Source organism: Trachurus japonicus, chromosome 16 (genome assembly GCF_045865225.1).
Source record: "Trachurus japonicus isolate A0001 chromosome 16, Traja_1.0".
Lineage (NCBI taxonomy): Eukaryota > Metazoa > Chordata > Actinopteri > Carangiformes > Carangidae > Trachurus > Trachurus japonicus.
This window is the reverse complement of record NC_140922.1, coordinates 7,190,776-7,212,805: the sequence shown is the minus strand read 5'-3', so window position 1 is coordinate 7,212,805 and position 22,030 is coordinate 7,190,776. Positions and strand designations below refer to the sequence as shown.

Genomic DNA, 22,030 nt, shown 5'->3' with positions numbered 1-22,030 from the left:
AAGTAGAGAAACCATCCCTCAACAGGGGAGGAGGTCTGAGACACCACCTATCTCCAATTTACAATGCTGCCCTTTCATCCCTTCCCAGGAGATTCAACAATCTAGCCTCAAAGAACAACTACTGTTCACAAGTGGTAAGTGACTCCAACGACTGTCGTTATAACAACATAGGGCACTAACGAAGTCGAAACCACTTTCCATCAAAGACAGTCATTTTAACGACTGTCGTTGGCACTTGGAGCACAACAGTGACATCATCACCCTTGTGAACGCCCACACAAGAGGTTAAATAGTGAGTCTCCACACCAGATAGTTGGACCAGTCCCAGCCTGGTCAGTTGCGTACATGAACTGATGAAGCCTCTTGGATGAGAGGTGAAACGTCTTCCTAGACAAATAACTAAGTCCAGTTGCTTTCGATTTAACCTCCTTTGAAAAACGAATTTATTCTCATAACACTTTGGCCATTCGGGCAGTTGTTCCCTCACATATGCTATAGCACAGATGTGAAATACCACAGTAGCTATAATCAAAACATCACTGTGTTTCAAAAATGTTTTAAAGAATTTGTCATTACATTTAATTCATGATGTCTAATTAAGTATTGATTATTTCCTGTTCTTTCTTTGCTTTACATTTCATACACATTATTGTCTGCTGTTGAACTTAGTTGTTAATTTAGTTTTCTCATTGTACTTTATTTAATAACTTTATGTATTTATTTAATATTTATTCTGATAAATTGTGTTGTACCGTTTGTTTTATATGTTTTGTTTTTATAAACTCTAAGCCATCAATTTTATTTAAAAAAAAGAGAGAAAGAAAAGAAATAGAATGAATGATCTTGTTGTCACAGACTCTGAAGGATGCCAATGAGTCGACCCGGCAGGACTTCCAGAGGGAGGCGGAGCTACTGACGGTGCTCCAGCACCAGCACATCGTACGTTTCTACGGCGTCTGCACCGATGGAGAGCCTCTGGCCATGGTGTTTGAATACATGAGGCACGGAGACCTGAACCGCTTCCTCCGGTATGTACCCACACTGAGGGCCACAAACTCAAAACACAACTCAAGACACATCAGGCCTTGAGTCTGTTTCTTATCTTAATATCACAGAAAAAGTCACACCAGTATCTCCACATCACCAATCTGGATGTTTTTCTTCTTTACAGACTTTGATTTAATCACTTAATCACTGACTCTGTTATATTCAAAATCAGTGTGACAGTGAAACAGCAGGACACTGTCATGGCCATGATTCATTTGATTCTTTTTTACTTTTAAGTTCAAATCAAATTAGCTGATTAATCAAACTTCACTTCAGAAAACTGAACAACGTTTTACAGTATTAATGAGCTAATCTAATCTTTAGGTGAAATTAATGTACACATACAGTATGTCAATATGTGCAACTTCTCCTATGAAGATATATTATTAGATTTATTTATTTAAAGGTCCAGTGTGTAAAGTGAGGGGAAACAGTGACATCTAGCATTTATCTATTAAATAATTCTAGTCTTTATTTATGAACGTGAAACTCTTGAAACGTGCTCTCTGGTTGGCTGGATTTTCCATTCCGTACAAACATGGCGGTAGGGGAGACTGGAGACAGTTGCAACACTTTTTACATTTTTCTCAGTTACTCAGAGACTATTTGGACTACGCTCACCAAACTTTTATAGATTAAACATACATTCGTCAGCTAATTAGTCATACCATTTAAAGATGGTTACATATGACACATCAATCACAATATTCATTTGAATGGAAGAATCCAGATGTTGAAACTGACCCCAAACGTGGGGACAGTTGCAACACGGATCAGGGACGGTTGCAACATATTAAACATACATTAAATTTCACTAATTAACTTTTGATTTTTGTCTTAATAAGCATAGTATTCCTAAAATATGCATTGTCTTACAATAATACTATAGTATTATTTAGTTATTTAGTAATATTTATCAGAGAACAGTTGGAGTTTTGTTTTGCGTAGAACATAGGCCTTGAGTCAATGTGCAGAGGTTAACAGTGGTAATAAAACTCAATAGCTCAGTGTGAGACAAGAAGAATGGAACTATTTGCAATACAAGAAACTTTTATAAACATGTACTCTACTTTTGGATGATTTATTCACTGTATGACATCTAATAAATGTACTTTTCTCTAATTTTCAAAGGAAAATATATGTGGCTACGTCTGTCCCATAGAATAAGATACAACTACAAATTGCATATTTCATTATAGGAAGTTATCTGGAGAATTATTTTGAAATCTTAGTCTCTCGTGGTTTAATATAATTGGCTGTTCTGTTCATCATGAGGAAAAAAAATAGATATATTGTGCCTATTTTAAGCTAAAATGTTTCATTTTATACATTTGCATTTGCATAGTGCTTCCATATTCAAATGGCAGTTGTTGCAACCGTCCCCACCCTGTCAGCCATGACACAACATCATGTACTAGCTAGACACAATGACACTGACACATGCTAACCATGTCATTTGATAGTCAACAAAACAGTGATTCAAACTAGGTATGTTTGGATTAATTCATACAAAAGGTCAGGACAGTATGACAAAAATACAGCTCATGAAAAAAGCTACTTTCATACCCTTAAAACAACTTTGTCTCAGTACAAGCAGGAGCAGATGCTGAATATGTCTTTTCTATTATTGATGGGTAGAGGGTCTAACTGTGAATGTGCAGTGTGAGTGTCATCACTCTAGAATGTTTCTGATTGTAGAAATAAGGCTTGTTGCAACCGTCCCTTGTTGCAACTGTCCCCAGTCTCCCCTACAAGATGGCGACACTTGCTATATGTACAGTATATACGTATAAAAGAAGAATTATAAGGCTATGAAAACCCGACAGCGATTATACAGATACTGTATATTCATTGGTAGTATATTCAGATTTTGCCAATAAACCTTGACAAATATTACACACTGGACCTTTCAACTTTATTTAGCCAGGTAAGTCAATTGAGAACCAGTTCTCATTTACAATGACGACCTGGGCCAGAGGCAGCAAAAACAACATGACACATACATAGGCACATCATGTACTGTACACCTTATCACAACTGTAATTTACTATATTTCATTACAGTGAATAATGTAGAATAATCCTGATAGTGTTTTGGATGCTGCTCAGTGGTTGCTGTGGTTGTGCCCTCAGCTCCCATGTGAGCATGTTTTTGGTAAGTGGCTCCGAGAAGCACATGGACCACACTTCTGTGAGCGGCCGTGCTTCTTTCAGGCCAACCTGACCTGCACTGTGCTTAAAGGTTAAACCCACTTATCTGACCTCAGCGGACTGTGTGGTTCCAGAGCTCTTTCAGCCTTAACCATGGACCCTTTGTGTTCAAGCAGAAATGCACGACTGTGGGAGAGTTTACAGATGCTGTTATTTTTTTAAATATTTTTGATATTGCTGCTTTTCCTCCATCTTTGCACTTTCTTTTAGCTCCCATTTGCATGAAAAATTATCTGGGGACCTCGAGGTAGTCAGTGATTGAAATCCCCTGGAAATGTGGCTTTGTTTACAAATCTAAAATAAATTGCCCACTGTTTTTTGTTCAGGTAATTCAGACCTTGCTTGTCTTCACCCACTTTTCTCTCTCTTGCTATTTATATCATTATAATTTTAGAGAAAACAAGGCCGCAGTGAACTGTATACAGAGGAATATTTTGTTTCTAAATCAAAAATGGCAGGTCTCATATTAGAGCGCAAATGTGATTCAGAGCATGTCAGGGGGCAAATATATAATTTACCAGGTGTTCTCACATCATAATAGCAAACAGAGTGAATTTGAGATGTGGCAGGATATTATTTGAATATTGATGGGCACTGTAAATTACCACATTCAGCACTTAAGCAGAAATAGAAAAGTTTCCTTGAACTATATTCTGAACTAATGTGATATCTTAAGAGGAAGTTCTGTAGCAAATTAGCTCGTAACGACACTTGACTTGTTGTTTGGCATGGTGATGGAGGAGTCTTTTAAAACGTGTTCTTTCCACCATTTAAAGTATAATTTAAAAAAAAAAAGTTGAGAAACCTGCAGAGAGGCTGAGACAGTGTTTGACCTGTTAGAGTTCGCTCGGCACCTGGGAAACCATCTGACAAAACTGTTAGAGCAGACGCAGTTGATGCTGATGTCTGCCAGGTGTCTTCCACAGGAGACAGATTGGGAATGAAAACACACACACACACACACACACACACACACACAGGCATGCACACAGACTTTGCCTGAGATATATGTTCACCAATGGATGGAAAATCGCATTTCCAGCAGACAGAATGGGTGAAACGTCTGAGGGCCCCCACAATGCAGCTGCTTTCCCACCCTACCACCTGCCTCTTAAACTAATAGTGATTGTATAGACAACTTCCTTTGTGAGGAGGGGACAAAGTGCAGAGGAGAGATATTAGGATGGATGGAGACACATCATCTGTGATTTGCTCATTTAGGCAGGAGTTAGATGTGAGAGTGGGTGTTTATGATCCACAAGAACAACTGAGAGTCAATGTGCTCTGCATCTCTGAATTGCATTATTGCCAATCAGTTGTAGGCGTATTACAAGCCTTGTGTTTTCGATTAACCATCACTGTCAAATGGCTTTATTATGGCACGGTCACACTGACCATGTCTGTAATGCTCTCAAGAGCTCATGCATGTCAGAAATGTTCAATCTGCAGATTGCATGCTGGGTTCATTGTCCCCGCAGGTCAGGCAAGGTTGATGCCATAGTTACCAGCGTACTGAGAAACCAACCCCACTCTTGCATTAATCCCATCAGCCAATAGAAATGGAGAATAATAGCAGAGGCCAGCATGTTCTGTTCCTTACATATGGAAATACAGAGTGACCCCTTTACTCCACAGAGGACATGAGTTCAGGTGCTGCTGAACTGCAGTAATCTCCTCAACAAGTAAGAAACATCGTTCTATTGTTGAATAACTGGAAAAAGCTGGAGAGGTTTTCTTGGATCTACCGTGAAAATGACGACCAACCCTTTTCACCTTTCAAGTACACCAACAAAGCAAAGAAACTACAGAAGTGTCATAGTGTACACCACTGTATATAATAAACACACCTAATCCTCATTAGAAACTCACTGACTTGAGAGATTTTCTTGAAGCAGGTGTGTGAAGGAGAAGAGAGAGAAAGAAAGAGCCATTTGCATGAGTTCTTTCTCAAACACAAACTCAACAACTCACCGAGGACATCCAAGTATGGGATTATATCACTGCCATAAATAACGCACGCGCAATGAGACTCGCGCGCGAGCAAATGAGATCCGAGCGCGCGGAAATCAAACACCCCCGCGCGCATTTCCTCCCCCCGAGCACTTTTCCAAGCACTCGCGAGCAATTTTGTATCCTGCATCTCTGCCCCCTGGAGCAATATTGTAGCCTGCAAGGAGAAAAAACAGCTCGCGCGCGCGCAGAGTCCGCTCGCAGTACTTTCCCCTGCTCGCGCGCACGCAGACTGCTCGCGCTCAAAACTCTCCTCTCCTCGCGCAGAAAACTGTCCCCTGCTCGCGCGTGAGTTATTATTTTTAGGGGGCGGTTTTTGTCAGTAGGAGGGCGGGCCTGAGGGCATGCCAATCACCGTTGTATCCCCCAATATAATTGGTTGGGGGTATTAGCCAATTGGACAGCAGGGTACGGCAACATTACTAGGACAAACGGGACAAACCACACAGCCCTGAAGGCCTGAATGACATGTGATTTTGTGTCTTGACTTCAAACTTGAAAGGAGCTGGCTTAAGTTCAGGAAGTGGCGGAGTTGTGCATATAGACTGCAGCAAATAATAAAATAAAATAAAAATAATTAAAAAAATCATAAGAAGGCCGTGGTTCCGATCCGACCAGAGGTTATCAATGTTTTTAGATCTAACTCAGCACGTCCGGACAGTGTTGTTCGGCCTGACCATCGAAAGCTCTGTGGCCGGAGCAACACATTTATTTAGAAATGTAATCACTAGTTAACTTCAATGAATGTGTGCTCCAGATCCCTCTATTACTCTTTTAAACAGTAAACATTAGTTGACTATATTATTATTTTTTTCCATCTTCGCTGAGCATAAGATTTGTTCAGAATTAAATAAAAGTCTCTCCCATATAGACACCTGTCCCAAATATAGCAGCTGGAGAAATAGCTACTATATATTGACACACATCTGCTTCCATCCCATCTATTTTTTTAAATAATTTTTGGTAACACTACATAATATGACCCGCTTCTTACTGTGTACTTACCGTTCTATTACTTTACACCAGTTCCACAGGCGCAGGCTATTCATTCTCTCTCAAATGCACATCTATGGAAGTCTTGTATTGTCATCCCAGGACGAAACACAAACAATACATGATGTAATAATATACATATCTTTTAAATGCAATAATGAGTCATTCAGAGATTTTATAAAATGTTTTCATTACTGAATTACACAGAAACCACACAGCAGGTGCTATTCTCTCCTCCATACTTTGTGAGTACAGTTATGTAATTAATTACTGTTTAGGTAGAGCCTACAGTAATTTCCCTGGAAGTACAGCCTAACAATGGGGAACCAGTCTGGATTATGAAATTAGCATTGCTCTCTGGTCCTTGGTGTGTATTTTGGCACTCAGATGTTTACCTCTAGAACAAAGTTACTTCAATGCTTCACAAGATAACATCATCTGAATATAATACAAAGACGAACAAAGTGTTATAAACTGTTGAATTCAGTTTTAATCCTTTATTGTGATCTTTTTCACTGGAGTGTGGCACTCAATGATGGAGGACTGAAGAATGGATGGGCTCCTCTGGATAAAAGGGTGATCTTGATCCAGCTGCTCGGTCAAGGCAGAGATCAGGGTCATGGGTGGCTCGCCATCTCCCTCGTCAGGTAGGCCTACCGTTTCCATGGGATCTCAAAAACCTCATCTGTGTAGAAACAGAGCTATTGCTATTGTATATCACATACTGTACAGTAAATACATCACTGTAACACAAAGTGAGAAGATTAATCACTTTTAACCGTGCAGTTTTCTCATCATGGAATAGCCTACTTTATCCAGTTTTTACCTTTCACATCATGAATCATTAGCCTTTTAAACCATAACTTGTAATTTTTAAGCATATTAATCAGTTACAAATTATACGTACTTTTTCTTAAAACTATTGAGTGAATGTTTTAACCATTTATTTAACATCTTCAATGTAGGTATAAATACAAAATCAATGCTATTACCACACTGTTTCACAACTGTAGGCTGCACCAGTACACACACACTGTTAACGTTACTCTTGACTGATTTCATCATTAATAACATTCATAACCAATAGTAAAGTTAGGTAATGGAGCTAATGTGTACAGTACTAACACAAATACAAACGGATACAATCTCAAAGCAGAACAACCGCAACACTTTACAGATCCCGGTTAGCCTGGTGCAGGGGAAAACACTATCATCTTTAGCACAAGCTAACATCGCTAGCTGCATTAGCATAGCTACGTAACTCACCAAGACGTTTATAAACGCGCTGAAACTGCCGTCGGTTCATCCCTCTCGTCTCCGCTGAGTGTTTTGTTCTCTGTTTATATCATATCACATCGTAGACATTGCGTAATTTCCCTCATTTCTCCACTTCGTCTCCGTCCTGTCGTCCCTGGCTGTGTCAACAAGCTCCGTCCTCGCTGTGAGGTGGGGACTTTCTACCTTCTCAACAGGCAACCAATGACAAGTGAGCTGCTTCTGGTCTGACCAATGACAGATGGTCAAAGGTGAGTGACTGTGATTGACAACTTATGTGATCAATAATAGCAGCGTAATTAGACAGGTTAGAATCAAATAGGATGAAATAAGTTGTCAATCACAGTCACTCACCTTTGACCATCTGTCATTGGTCAGACCAGAAGCAGCTCACTTGTCATTGGTTGCCTGTTGAGAAGGTAGAAAGTCCCACCTCACAGCGAGGACGGAGCTTGTTGACACAGCCAAGGGACGACAGGAGGAGACGAAGTGGAGAAATGAGGGAAATTACGCAATGTCTACGATGTGATATGATATAAACAGAGAACAAAAACACTCAGCGGAGACGAGAGGGATGAACCGACGGCAGTTTCAGCGCGTTTATAAACGTCTTGGTGAGTTACGTAGCTATGCTAATGCAGCTAGCGATGTTAGCTTGTGCTAAAGATGATAGTGTTTTCCCCTGCACCAGGCTAACCGGGATCTGTAAAGTGTTGCGGTTGTTCTGCTTTGAGATTGTATCCGTTTGTATTTGTGTTAGTACTGTACACATTAGCTCCATAACCAAACTTTACTATTGGTTATGAATGTTATTATGATGAAATCAGTCAAGAGTAACGTTAACAGTGTGTGTACTGGTGCAGCCTACAGTTGTGAAACAGTGTGGTAATAGCATTGATTTTGTTATTTATACCTACATTGAAGATGTTAAATAAATGGTTTAAAACATTCACTCAATAGTTTAAGAAAAAGTACGTATAATTTGTAATGATTAATATGCTTAAAAATTACAAGTTATGGTTTAAAAGGCTAATGATTCATGATGTGAAAGGTAAAAACTGGATAAAAGTAGGCTATTCCATGATGAGAAAAACTGCACGTTTAAAAAGTGATTAATCTTCTCACTTTGTGTTACAGTGATGTATTTACTGTACAGTATGTGATATACAATAGCAATAGCTCTGTTTCTACACAGATGAGGTTTTTGAGATCCCATGGAAACGGTAGGGCCTACCTGACGAGGGGAGATGGGCGAGCCACCCATGACCCTGATCTCTGCCTTGACCCGAGCAGCTGGATCAAGATCACCTTTTTATCCAGAGGAGCCCATCCATTCTTCAGTCTCCATCATTGAGTGCCACACTCCAGTGAAAAAGATCACAATAAAGGATTAAAACTGAATTCAACAGTTTATAACACTTTGTTCGTCTTTGTATTATATTCAGATGATGTTATCTTGTGAAGCATTGAAGTAACTTTGTTCTAGAGGTAAACATCTGAGTGCCAAAATACACACCAAGGACCAGAAAGCAATGCTAATTTCATAATCCAGACTGGTTCCCCATTGTTAGGCTGTACTTCCAGGGAAATTACTGTAGGCTCTACCTAAACAGTAATTAATTACATAACTGTACTCACAAAGTATGGAGGAGAGAATAGCACCTGCTGTGTGGTTTCTGTGTAATTCAGTAATGAAAACATTTTATAAATCTCTGAATGACTCATTATTGCATTTAAAGATATGTATATTATTACATCATGTATTGTTTGTGTTTCGTCCTGGGATGACAATACAAGACTTCCATAGATGTGCATTTGAGAGAGAATGAATAGCCTGCACTGTGGAACTGGTGTAAAGTAATAGAACGGTAAGTACACAGTAAGAAGCGGGTCATATTATGTAGTGTTACCAAAAATTATTTTAAAAAATAGATGGGATGGAAGCAGATGTGTGTCAATATAGTAGGCTATTTCTCCAGCTGCTATATTTGGGACAGGTGTCTATATGGGAGAGACTTTTATTTAATTTCTGAACAAATCTTATGCTCAGCGAAGATGGAAAAAAATAATAATATAGTCAACTAATGTTTACTGTTTAAAAGAGTAATAGAGGGATCTGGAGCACACCTCATTGAAGTTAACTAGTGATTACATTTCTAAATAAATGTGTTGCTCCGGCCACAGAGCTTTCGATGGTCAGGCCGAACAACCACTGTCCGGACGTGCTGAGTTTAGATCTAAAACATTGATAACCTCTGGTCGGATCGGAACCACGGCCCTTCTTATTATTTTTTTAATTATTTTTATTTTATTTATTATTTGCTGCAGTCTATATGCACAACTCCGCCACTTCCTGAACTTAAGCCAGCTCCTTTCAAGTTTGAAGTCAAGACACAAAATCACATGTCATTCAGGCCTTCAGGGCTGTGTGGTTTGTCCCGTTTGTCCTAGTAATGTTGCCGTACCCTGCTGTCCAATTGGCCAATACACCCAACCAATTATATTGGGGGATACAACGGTGATTGGCATGCCCTCAGGCCCGCCCCCCTACTGACAAAAACCGCCCCCTAAAAATAATCACTCGCGCGCGAGCAGGGGACAGTTTTCTGCGCGAGGAGAGGAGAGTTTCGAGCGTGAGCAGTCTGCGTGCGCGCGAGCAGGGGAAAGTACTGCGAGCGGACTCTGCGCGCGCGCGAGCTGTTTTTCTCCTTGCAGGCTACAATATTGCTCCAGGGGGCAGAGATGCAGGATACAAAATTGCTCGCGAGTGCTTGGAAAAGTGCTCGGGGGGAGGAAATGCGCGCGGGGGTGTTTGATTTCCGCGCGCTCGGATCTCATTTGCTCGCGCGCGAGTCTCATTGCGCGTGCGTTATTTATGGCAGTGATATAATCCCATATCCAAGGCCTGTTGAGACACTCACCTGACCTCGCAGTCTGTTGCAGTTCTGTTTGAAACATCAGCTGAGCTGCTGAGTGACAGAAATGAAACTACTTGGTTCAGAAATGGAGGGGAACTGAATACATTCAATGCGCTTAAACACAATTTAGGTTGCTTTGTCCGAGTATTTTGGGATTAGGTGTTAGGATTTTTCTTGTACTTCTATTGTGCTACAGAAAATATAGGATCTTTCATTGTTTAAGATTAAATCAGTGCCTTGGTGACCTGTTTCGCCGTTTACTATAATAAATACTACCTTGTCAATAAAATGATGCTCTTACTTTTATATATAAAAACATCATCAACACTTCATCAGTCACTGAATTATAGTCTCTTCAAAAGCACATTTGGCTGGCAATATTCATTTATTTTCACTTAAATAGGCTTTTGAAGCACTACTCTTGACTGTAATGGTGTATTTTTACATTCTTGTATGATATAATGATAGCAATCTTTATTTATACCGTATAGCATTCTTCTTCGCAACTAAATGGTTACTATTATAAAAGATTTTAAAAACAACAAGACTTCAATTAAAACAGTAATAAAACTATAATAAATAATACAAATAAAACAATAAAAATTATTGATGCAAACAGAACTTAAGTTTTCATAAAAGATAAAGTATTCACATTTGATCTAAAGGCAGTAACAGACTGAGCAGACCTTATCTCTGCAGATAAAAAACCCCATGACCCTTAGTAAGTAAACGTGTTCTGTGAGCAAGCAGAAGATGACTGCCTGCTAATCTGAGAACAGCCAGCAAGTTAATAGGGTGAAGTCAAATAAAGCTGATAAATTTTGAAATCTAGTAGTACAGTACTGTTATATCATAGGTGGGAAAACTTCTTCTACCACTGCCTGGGTCTGTTTTTTCAAACCTCAAATCTAAAAAAAAAAGCCAAAATCTCATGGCAAGGCAATTTTATTTGTATAACCCGTTTTTACAAACAGTTTGTCTCGAAGGGCTTTACATGTCATTCAACAATGTGGACAGAGCCGCTTTTGATCTGGAGCCTCTCACTCACACCTGATGCTGTATCTGTATCCACAGAGCTCACGGTCCTGACGCCCGTATCCTGGAGGAGACCAAGATGCCCCCACTGGGTCAGCTCACTCTGCCTCAGATGCTGCACATCGCCGCCCAGATCGCCTCGGGCATGGTCTACCTGGCGTCGCTGCACTTTGTCCACCGCGACCTGGCCACGCGCAACTGTCTGGTGGGCGAGGGCCTGGTGGTGAAGATCGGAGACTTTGGCATGTCTCGAGACATCTACAGCACAGACTACTACAGGGTAAGTGGTTGGAGAGGATGGAGACCAGAGTGCGCTCATGTTTTCCTTTGGTTCTGAGGTGAAAGTGTTTTCGTTTTAGTTTTGTTCACACGTGTTCTGACACATCCATCTCATGTGTCAGTGAAGGTGAATGGAAATTAGTTTGTGGTGCTCACAGCACTTAAAAATGTCCTGATCTCTCTCCACTGTCAACCGTTTTTACCAGAACTACTTAAATAACTCCTCTAAGACCCTTTGGGTTTAGTTCTGTCTCACAATGCACACAGTTATAACCAGTCCAATCATAGGCAAAGTTAATCAGCTGGAATCACAGCTGTTGGGTAAATCTGACAAATCCTCTATAACTGAATCAATGTGTTTGTATGAGTTCATAGGGTTAGCACTAAGTTTGTGTGAAAATTTGCATATTTCACTTTTCTTTTCTCAACACTGTGATGACTGTAAAAAATAATCTGCAATTATTTTGATAACTGTCAGGTGTCTGATTATATTTGTCATGAATAACAATGAACAGAACAGAGGACCAAAATACAGGAGACACACGACTGAGATTGTGTCTGAATTGTCTAATTTTTGTAATTTCGGAACACAAATGACTGATTCATTGATGAACTCATCCTTGTCTGTTTTGTAGCCTGTTTTTACATTTGTTAAATCACAAGATTACTTACACCAGGGTCAATACCAGTGTCATTAATGCTAGCTGTGGATCAGGAGGTAGAGCGCGGTGTTCACTAACTCGGTGGTTCGATCCCCTGCTCCTTCAGTCCACATGCTGAAGCATCCTTGGGCGCTGTGTGAACATGTGTGTGCACTTTGAGTGGTTCTAGAGACTAGAAAAGCACTATGTAAATGCAAGTCCATCTACCATTAATGAAATTACAGTCAATCAATGTATTTTTGTCCAGAGGAGAATGAACTGTGTGCACCTACTGTATGTAGAAGCAGCTGTGATGCTCTGATATGGAAAGAAGAAATAATCCGACAAACTATTTCTTCAGCCAACAGGATTCTGACATTGTAACATTTCTAATGTCAGGATTTCTGGGGACGAAGCTCTACCGTCCAATCAGATGCCAGGGTAATGTTGTTTTCCGTGGTTTAAAGGGATAGTTCAACATTTTGGCAAATTGGCCCATTGCCATAATCCCTATAGTCATAGCAGTAGGTTCGTTACCAACAACTCTAAAACGCTCTTGTGGATAAGTTGTGACCTGCACATTCACCACGCGATGAGATAATAACAGAACGTTACCAGACAGAGTTGTTTCAGAGGGAAATTCATGCAAAACTGCTCATGTGCGTTCCCATCGGAGGCAGTTTTTCATCAAGCAGTCTCTGCATTTACCTCTAAAACAACTCCGTCTCGTAACGTTCCGTTATTATCTCATAGCGTGGTGAATGTGCAGGTCACAACTTGTCCACCAGAGCGTTTTGGAGTTGTTGGATTGTGTATTTGATGAGTTTGATGAGGGAAACCAAGAAATCCCACGAGCCTCCGTAGCGTAGCTCTGAGCAGCTCGTGATTCTGCTCCGCACTGACTATAGGGATTATGGCAATGGGCCAGTTTGCCAAAATGTTGAACCAATGAATATCCGTATGCAGGGCTTAGGAGATGCTTCGCTGTCTCAGTCTTCTCACCATCCAACCTTGATTTTATCATTCAGTGCTAATGAAAGATTACTGGACTTCACAAAACACCCAATTACTTTTAATGTCCAGGCCTTAGAGTCGAATGTCCTCACTGATTTTAGTGTCCAGACAAGATCCACTCCATTCGTATTCTGACTCTGAGACTGTCAGCTGGTGTGGACAGGTACTTTTCATTTTCTTTTTTGTTTCCTTTCAAATATGAAATATTGAATTAATATGAATCATCACAGCATGTTTTTATGTCATCGTTTTTCATCTGCTGATGGTGTCACTATAACCTGAGATAAACTGTAGAGCTCTGTGTGGTATTTACACTATTTGGTTTTCAACCAGACTAATAAACGTTGCTGTGTTTTCTTGTTCAGCTGAAGAGGCCTTGGTGATTTGAGGCTGATTGTGATTGGCCAAGGTCGTCTCTGTTACAAAATGCTTTATCTCTGCGGCAGTTTGAAAGATTAATTCCTCTCTTCACATGAGAGTTCTTCATACGTTCCAGTCATTGAGGCCGTGTCGGTGCACGACTGCATTGAGAGCTCCAAAATTTAAAAAAAAATTCAAACCAAGCAAAGAGACTATTGGAGTTAATTTGAGTTCATTTTCTCTTTCACATTGAACTACAATGAACTGAAGCTCTTTTAGATGTTAAACCTTGTTTTTTGTCCAGAATATTTGCCTCACATTGATTTCAAGCTGCTTTTCATGTTTGTTATACGTAGATAGTTCAAGGAGAGGAGCAGGAATGTGTCTGACAGACTTCTGTATAGTTAAGAACAGCACGCTGCTGTCTGCTGAACTCTGCTAAAAGGTGAAATATTCACCATTTCACTGTTCAGCCAGTGAAATCCTGAGAAAATGCTCCAGGTGAATGTCAACTATATGTTGCCTAACTGCGCTGCCTCCCCTTCCTCCACAGGTGGGTGGACGCACCATGCTGCCCATCCGCTGGATGCCCCCGGAGAGCATCATGTACAGGAAGTTCACCACGGAGAGCGACATCTGGAGCTTCGGCGTGGTCCTGTGGGAGATCTTCACCTACGGCAAACAGCCCTGGTACCAGCTGTCCAACAGCGAGGTGGGTCAGCACTGGAAGTTGTACAGAAAAATAAAGTGTTCTTGTTTTGTTTTTTAATTCTAAGGAAAAAAGGATGTGGCACACTCATAGCCTTAGATGCAGATGCAACCTTTTTTTAACACAACGGTCGACAACGAAGACGATCATGGTCGAAACATTGGTTAAAGATTGTGGTTTTGTGGGATGTAAACAGCCTAAACAGCGTAAGATGGGTCTGCTCCCATTATACGCTGCTGTGGCGATGCAGGGACAGACAGAACCACTGCAAAACAGGAGACATTAGGAATCTATAGCCCCAGGTTGAATTTGCCCAGAATTGTCCTTTAATAAAAGTTTGAGATCCAAACGTCTGTGGACAGAGTTCAGTGTTTTGAACTTGACACTATGAGCTCAGATTTCCTGTCAGACTTAGAATTTATTTTGGCATCAGGTTAAATTGAATTTGGTCTAAAAAACCTCAACAAATGAAACTTCAACACTCTGAGTGGCTGGTGCATCAGTGTGTTGTTTTGTGTTTGTGTGATGTGTGCGTAGTGTTGTTTATTTTCAGAGGCTGAGCATTGGTTCATAGCTGAGATGTTCTGGTGCTTTCAGCAGCACTGGAAGTTACTACTATTATTTACTCAGTGTGCTTTAGTTTCCCCTTTCCTCCTCCTAACTACGTAGATTTTACACAGTCAAACATTTGATGGTTTCAACTTCTCCAATTCTAAGTTTTGCTGTTTATTTTTTAATTTGAACTATTTTCTATTTATTTTCTAACCATTATGATGTTTGGACAAAACACCACAATGACTCTGTTTTGTCCAATCTCAGCTATTTGGCAATTTTCTGAAGCTCTCCAAACCAATCAATCAATCAGCTAAGAACATAATCAGTGAATAGTGAAAATGACCACTGGTTACAGTCTGAAATAAACTAGTTAAAGATGAGCTGAACCTCGACCAGCGACAGAAGTTTGCAAGTTTGCACTTGCAGGACTTTTTTAACGCTGTTCTTCTACTTGGAGTAAAAATAATCTAAATTTAGCAAAGGACCTGCCGGCTCTCGCATTATCATTGCAGTTGTAGATGCTCGTGGGGTGAACGTTGCTGAAGTTTTACACGGCTCTTAAACTAATCAATAAGTTGATAGTAATTAGGGGCAGTCCAGTCTGGCGCTCTCAGCTCAAGCACCAAGAAGTGGGACTCCATTGTAACCACAGTGGTGCTATTACAGCACCAAACCCTCTCTCCTTTCAAGAGCAGGGTAGATCACTTTCCCCTGCACTCAATCCTAATCTCATTGCTTTTCATTTCTGCCCGAGGCCAATGAGCCGTAACCTCGTTAGCCTAATCCGTCTCGGCCAATGAGGGACAGGTGAAATTATCATGTTGCCTAAACACGCAGTGGCGTTCATAAATCATTCCAAAACACTGACTCTGCACGCCGTGGCGACGGCGGCCATTTTGAGCGGCCGTGGTGAGTCTTTCTGTGGCTCCGGGCCTCGGCTGTCCCCCAGATCAGGACAGGGTTCAGACTGAGACAGTGGAGACATGGAGAGCACAGGGAAGTCCTCACTCTCATCTGCCACACTGAGTTATCCACTGAGCACTGAGTTTTGGCTAACTTCTTGTCAGCCGATGGAGTTAGCAGTCCCCGCCCTCGTCCCTACGTCACCACATTCACGTGCATCCCTTGGCTGCACACACAGAGAGGACCGTCCCTTTATGCCGTTCTCTCTCCTTATTGGATAAAGGTTGTAGGATACAAGGAAAGTTTTCTCCTCGGCTTACAGCAGAGCAGAGTGACTGACAGACCCGTGTTTCAGACCAAATACTCTATGTAAGTGATTGCTGTTGGAAGATAGAACTATTTAAGACTTATAACACAAACATTCCGCTTACTTCTGCTTTAAGATAGAAACATCTTATCCTCATGTGGAAAGAGACTTTGGAGATTTCTAAAGTCTCCGAATCAATATCTGGATTTATTATTGTCATGGTGTGTCATTCTGTCACTGTGTGTACATCTCGATTGCGAGCTACCATGGGACTGCAGGCGAGCATGAACTTATTCTATATGGTTCCTTACAGAGAAAACAAACTGGGCCGGCAGTTGGTGAAGCGTACTGTACGTATACTGTACCTCCACCAAGGCCAAACAATCCGCATGTTCAGAAGAATGTCTTGATTCTCTGAACAATATTTCCTCAGAATCTGATGGAGAAAAAAAATGCTATATTCTTCTTACAATGTTAAAAAAAAAGTCATATAAAAAATAAAAAAAAATTAAATCCTGCATCTGTGCCATTAAGGGGAGCAGTACCAAAATGACAGGGCTCCCTCCCTGATCCAAACCTCATCACTCTACCAGAGTGGTTCAGTACTTTTTGTGTAATCCTCTAAAATAAGATTTGTGCTGCCCCCTCAGTGGTTAGAAAACCTAGAAAAGTTCTCCTGACAGAGGTGGCGACTCTGTTGTTTGATTTGAACTTGATGCTATGAGCTCAGATTTCCTGTCAGGTATCAGAATTTATTTTGGCCTCAGGTTAAATCGAATTTGATGTAAAAACCTCAACAAATGAAACTAACGGTTTCTGTATCCTGGGGGATACAGACATTTGGCAGGCTGTGGGGGGGAGGGGCTTTAAGTATCTGAACTTACAGTTTTTCTCAATCGCTTTGGTGCTTTTCTCACATCACTCTTAACATTTGCACAACAGTTAGTGCATTTCTCAGAACAATTATTTCAAACTGCAAAACCTAGTGGATAACCTGCAAAAGCATGTCACTTGCTCAAAATGGATTGTCCATCCCTCAAAAGCAAGTACTCATGTCAATGAAACTGTCAGTGTCGTCGAAATGAGAAGTCTTGACACCATCGTTTATGAACAAGATAGTCAAATGGCTTTGTCATGTTTTCATTAGGACACTTTATTCTCTAAGTGTTTTCCAATGCAAAAAGTGATGATACTACCTGAAAATGCTCCAGACAGCACTATACACTACTTGTACAGCCATGTGAAAACTACAGTAAAGTTACACATTACTGTATTTAGTGGAGATACTGAATATGTATGTTTCACATTTCTACTGCATATGCTCTTTGCAATTCTGATTTGTTCACAGCATTGTGCAAAGGAAAAATACACTACAGTCATACAACTAACATACGAAACACTCTTTGGGTACAACTTTATGTAAACAATGTTGCAGTACATATAGTAACTGAACCTACAGAGTACTGTAAATCATTCCTGCACATCCAGACGTTCCAGTCACATTTTCATCTACATCACTCTGTCAATTGTAGCGATTGAAACAGATTCAATATTCCCAAAGATACAGTAATGTCATCCTTACATTGTATCTCTTTCAACCTTATGCCATTGTTTGTAATCACCATTGCACAAATGTCTTGTTCTTGTAGCAGAGTAAAAAGGGCTCAGTCTCTTCCACCTCTGTGAGCTTGTCTTGTAATCCTATGTGATGCAGAGTAAAATTAGATAAGTGCTTCCTACTTCTTACAGTAATGCCTGACACAATGACAGCAGTGCAGATTGTTTAGTGCTGAATTACTGTCCAATACCATACATACCTGTTCCTTACTGTAAATGTTTGAATAACTGAATTCACAGTGCTTCTCCCGACATTTAAAATTAGTTTGACAGATTTTGAAAACTAGTTCAACAATTTTGTAGACTCAAGCAATGAAATGAGGACTATTAGTTTTATAGGGAAAGACTATTCAGCGTTCAAAAGTATAGTTCATTTTGACTGACATGACATAAACAAATGATAATGTTGTAAAACAGCAGAGAATTGTATGAGAGCAGCTGATACATGTCCAAACGCATTTGCAATTTGTTCAGAGGAAGGAGAAACTGCTACTATGATGTGGACAAATGACTACATGTTGTGGAGGTTGAACTAATAGTTATGAGAACTTTCATTCTGATCTGAGAAAAGCACCAAAGCGATTGAGAAAAACTGTAATATCATGAGAAAGTCTTAAGGGGGGGATGGGTCAAGTACCCAGGTCATGTGACTTTATGGCAGCATTCAAAACTAAATTGATACTTTTATGTCAAACTCCAAAATGGTCACCTACGTGGACAGAGACACTGGACAGAAGTAAAGTGTTTTTGTTTTTCTTGTTAATTACATTATGGGGGGATTTGTTTTTGAAATTATTGTTCTTTAAGGATAATTTTATGTATTCTTGTTGAAAAATAATGAATAACATTAACACAACTTTCATAAACAGGCATTGAATGTCTGTATCCTGGGGGATACGTTGTCCAGATAAACAGGCAGGGTATATAAACAGGCATAATCACTCTCAGATATACTTATGTTTGGAAGCCTAAACTCTACAGAAAATCAATAATATAAAGGTGTTAAAAGTTGAATATGCAGTATTACTAGAATACCACCATCTATTGATCAAGACAGGCAACAAATAATTAGAAGAGGGAGCGAACGACAGTAGAAGAGGGAGGATGTTCAGGTCATGATTAGAGTAGTATAGTGAATTCTTATGTAAAAGATCCAGTGATAGATACAGCATCTGTCTGCAACAAAACATGATGTGTTGTGGGGTGGTGTTTAGCTCAGTGTGGAGGCTATAGTCCTAATTGCAGGCGACCCCGGTTTGAATCCAGCGCCAAGTGGTCCTATCCTCCACACACACACTTGCACACACACAGAGCCACAGAGAGTGGCTAATTAATTGCTTATAATATGTTTTAAAAGTTCATAAATGAAATATTTGATAAATTGGTAAATGGCAAATTCATACCCTAAACGGGCAATGTATCTTGGGAGATACAAACTCTAAAATGAAAAATAAAGGTCATATTTTGAAAAAAATCATAAAATTGTGTTATTCTACCCTAGAAACATTAGAAAATAACAATTTTTTATTTTTCCCAAATTTTTATGCTTGCCCATTTAAGGGTTAATATAGCTGACACTGATAGCCTAATGCACTTTGATTGACAGCTGATATTGCGCAATATGGTGGTGAATTAGTAATACAGGTATTGATTTGAATCAAAGCTTAAGTCTTGAGTTATAAATCTCAAATAACAACATCAGCCTTAGGAATCTAGTGATGGCGCAGCGGGTCAGACATTTTATTTTGAAATTTAAAGGGATATAGACATAATCTTTATAGTTTTAGAAGTTGGTTTGTTACCTTTAATTGTCGGTGCAAGCTATTTTTAGAACGGCGGAGCAGAGCCACGAGCTGCTCAGAGCTACGCTATGGAGGCTAATGGGATTTCTTGGTTTCCCTCGTCCACGTTTTGGAGTTGTTGGATTGTGTATTTGATGAGTTTGATGAGGGAAACCAAGAAATCCCATTAGCCTCCGTAGTGTAGCTCTGGGCTCTGCTCCACTGTTCTAAAAATAGCTTGCACCGACAATTAAAGGTAACAAACCTACTGCTATGACTATAGGGATTATGGCAATTGGCCAATTTGCCAAAATGTTTAACTATCCCTTTAAAGTTTATAGTCAGTCAATGACCAGAGAGATTTTGATATTATTACAATGTATGCAATTTTCAACACAGAATTTTTTTTAAATTCCTTCCCCAACAGGCCATTGAATGCATCACCCAGGGCCGGGAGCTGGAGCGGCCTCGTACCTGCCCCAAGGAGGTGTATCTGCTGATGCAGGGCTGCTGGCAGAGGGAGCCGCAGCAGAGGATGGTCATCAAGGACATCCACAGCCGCCTGCTGGCCCTGGTCAGGAACCCACCGGTTTACCTGGACATCCTGGGATAAAGGGGCCGGGGGGGTGGAGGTCCGATTTGAGGCTTCAGACTTCTTTTCAGTCCATTGGGTTTCTCCTGGTTTATGTTTAAAAGTCTGCTTTTTTTCTTTTATCCATTTACGACCAGTAGGAAGTAGCAGTTCCCCAGTTCTCCCAGTTGCTGCCTTGATGCTTGACGGACAGTACGCACCGTACACACAGCAATCTTTCTGCTTCCTTTTAGCCTCCTTTTCCCCCCCTTTGACCCTGACGCCTGTTTAATTCCTGTCAAATAACCTGTCAAATGTTTACCAGAGTGCTTCGTGTTTATCTGAGGGGAGGGGGGGCCGGTGGAGGGAGGACATGCATGGGTACGTGTTGAAGTAACGCTATATGAGCTTTATGTTGCTGGGGGATGTGATTTGAGGTGACGGCTCGTCAGGGATCTTTAGTCCCTGCAGAGGTTTGGGAGCGGAGCTGCGACTCTGCCGGCGACACTTGTGTTGAAAGGTAATTAGAAAAGGAAACGGATGATTACAAGAGAGCGCACTTCACTTCATGAGGCAAAAGTGAAAACCAATTTACAGATTTGGGGACAAAAAACAGTCATTTGTATAGTTGAGCCTGTGATTTTGGAGATGTTTTGATATAGGAGGTTGTTATAAGGCTTTCAGTCAATGTATATAAGCGAACGATGTACAATCAAAAACCTTCCAAAGCCTGTTTGTTTGTTTCTCACGTGTCAGATCGAGTGTATCATATGAATATTTTTCAAAGGCAAGAACCGAATGTCATCTATTAGCAGTGAAAGTGTCTCCTGGTATATTAACTACTGTGTTTACATTTAATGCTGTCGGTTTTGCTGTTCAAATATGATATGAAAAAAAATCTAAATATATATATATCCACACTTCCAAGAGAAAAGCAAAAGCCTGAGGTCTGACCTGCGGCCCTGCTCTCAGGAGCAGCTTTTTGTACCAATGTTTAACATGCTACTGTAACTACCCTCAAAAATCAAAGCACTGCAGTGAAACTCGGTACGGGGGGGGGGCAGGGTGGTGTGGAGGTGACACACTGAGACGGTTTCAGAGGTAACAGATGGATTAAAGTGAGTGAAACTCCAGGAGGAGACGGACAGATGGCTCTGAAACAGAGACTGGAGCTGAGGCCGCCACCGTGAAGAAAAAAGAAAAAAAAATCAACCAAATGGGGCGTTTAGAGGGTGAAGAGACCACTGTGATGCCTTCAAGTGTAAATACTGAATGTACATACTCTGTATTAATGTCTAAATACATCTATATATATATATATATCTTCATGTATTGTTACTCCAGCACTTTGTATATTCTGCCCTTAAAGAATAAACAAACTTGATTTAAAAAAAAAAAAAAAAACTGTCTGCAGCGTGTGCAAGGAGCATATCCCCCGCCATCAGTCAATCCATCATTATGGGATGCTTCAGAAGGAACAATGATTTGGGATGCCGTCTGTACTTAAAGTTAGACATCTTAACAAGGCTATTCAAGAGCTTTCTATTATTTTGACGAACTAATCAGCAACCTGCGCCGTCTCTACGGGATGCTCAGCAGACAGTTATTGAAAAGGAATAATCAAGTTTCATATTGCCTTACCGCCGGCCTCCAACAAACAAACACCCTTCAAAACCAAACCTCTCTCTCTCTCTCTCTCTCTTTACCTCACACTAGCAGCACCACCACCCTCCCTCCATCACTCTGTATGCAGAGCGTCTCCAGGGAGTGGTAATGGATTGTGAGTAATGCTATCATCCCTTTCT

The 22,030-nt window shown here is 40.5% G+C and overlaps 1 protein-coding gene across 1 annotated transcript in view; it reads left to right on the top strand.

The window, feature by feature from the left end:
- The window catches only part of ntrk1 (neurotrophic tyrosine kinase, receptor, type 1), a 45,587-nt gene extending 23,991 nt beyond the window's left edge, over positions 1 to 21,596 (top strand). The window contains exons 13-16 of the mRNA XM_085803623.1: positions 856 to 1,028; positions 11,528 to 11,768; positions 14,336 to 14,494; positions 20,082 to 21,596. Coding sequence (XP_085659749.1) covers positions 856 to 1,028; positions 11,528 to 11,768; positions 14,336 to 14,494; positions 20,082 to 20,267 — 759 coding nt within the window. The 3' untranslated portion in view covers positions 20,268 to 21,596. The remainder of the gene's footprint in view (positions 1 to 855; positions 1,029 to 11,527; positions 11,769 to 14,335; positions 14,495 to 20,081) is intronic.
- Positions 21,597 to 22,030: the final 434 nt, after the last annotated feature.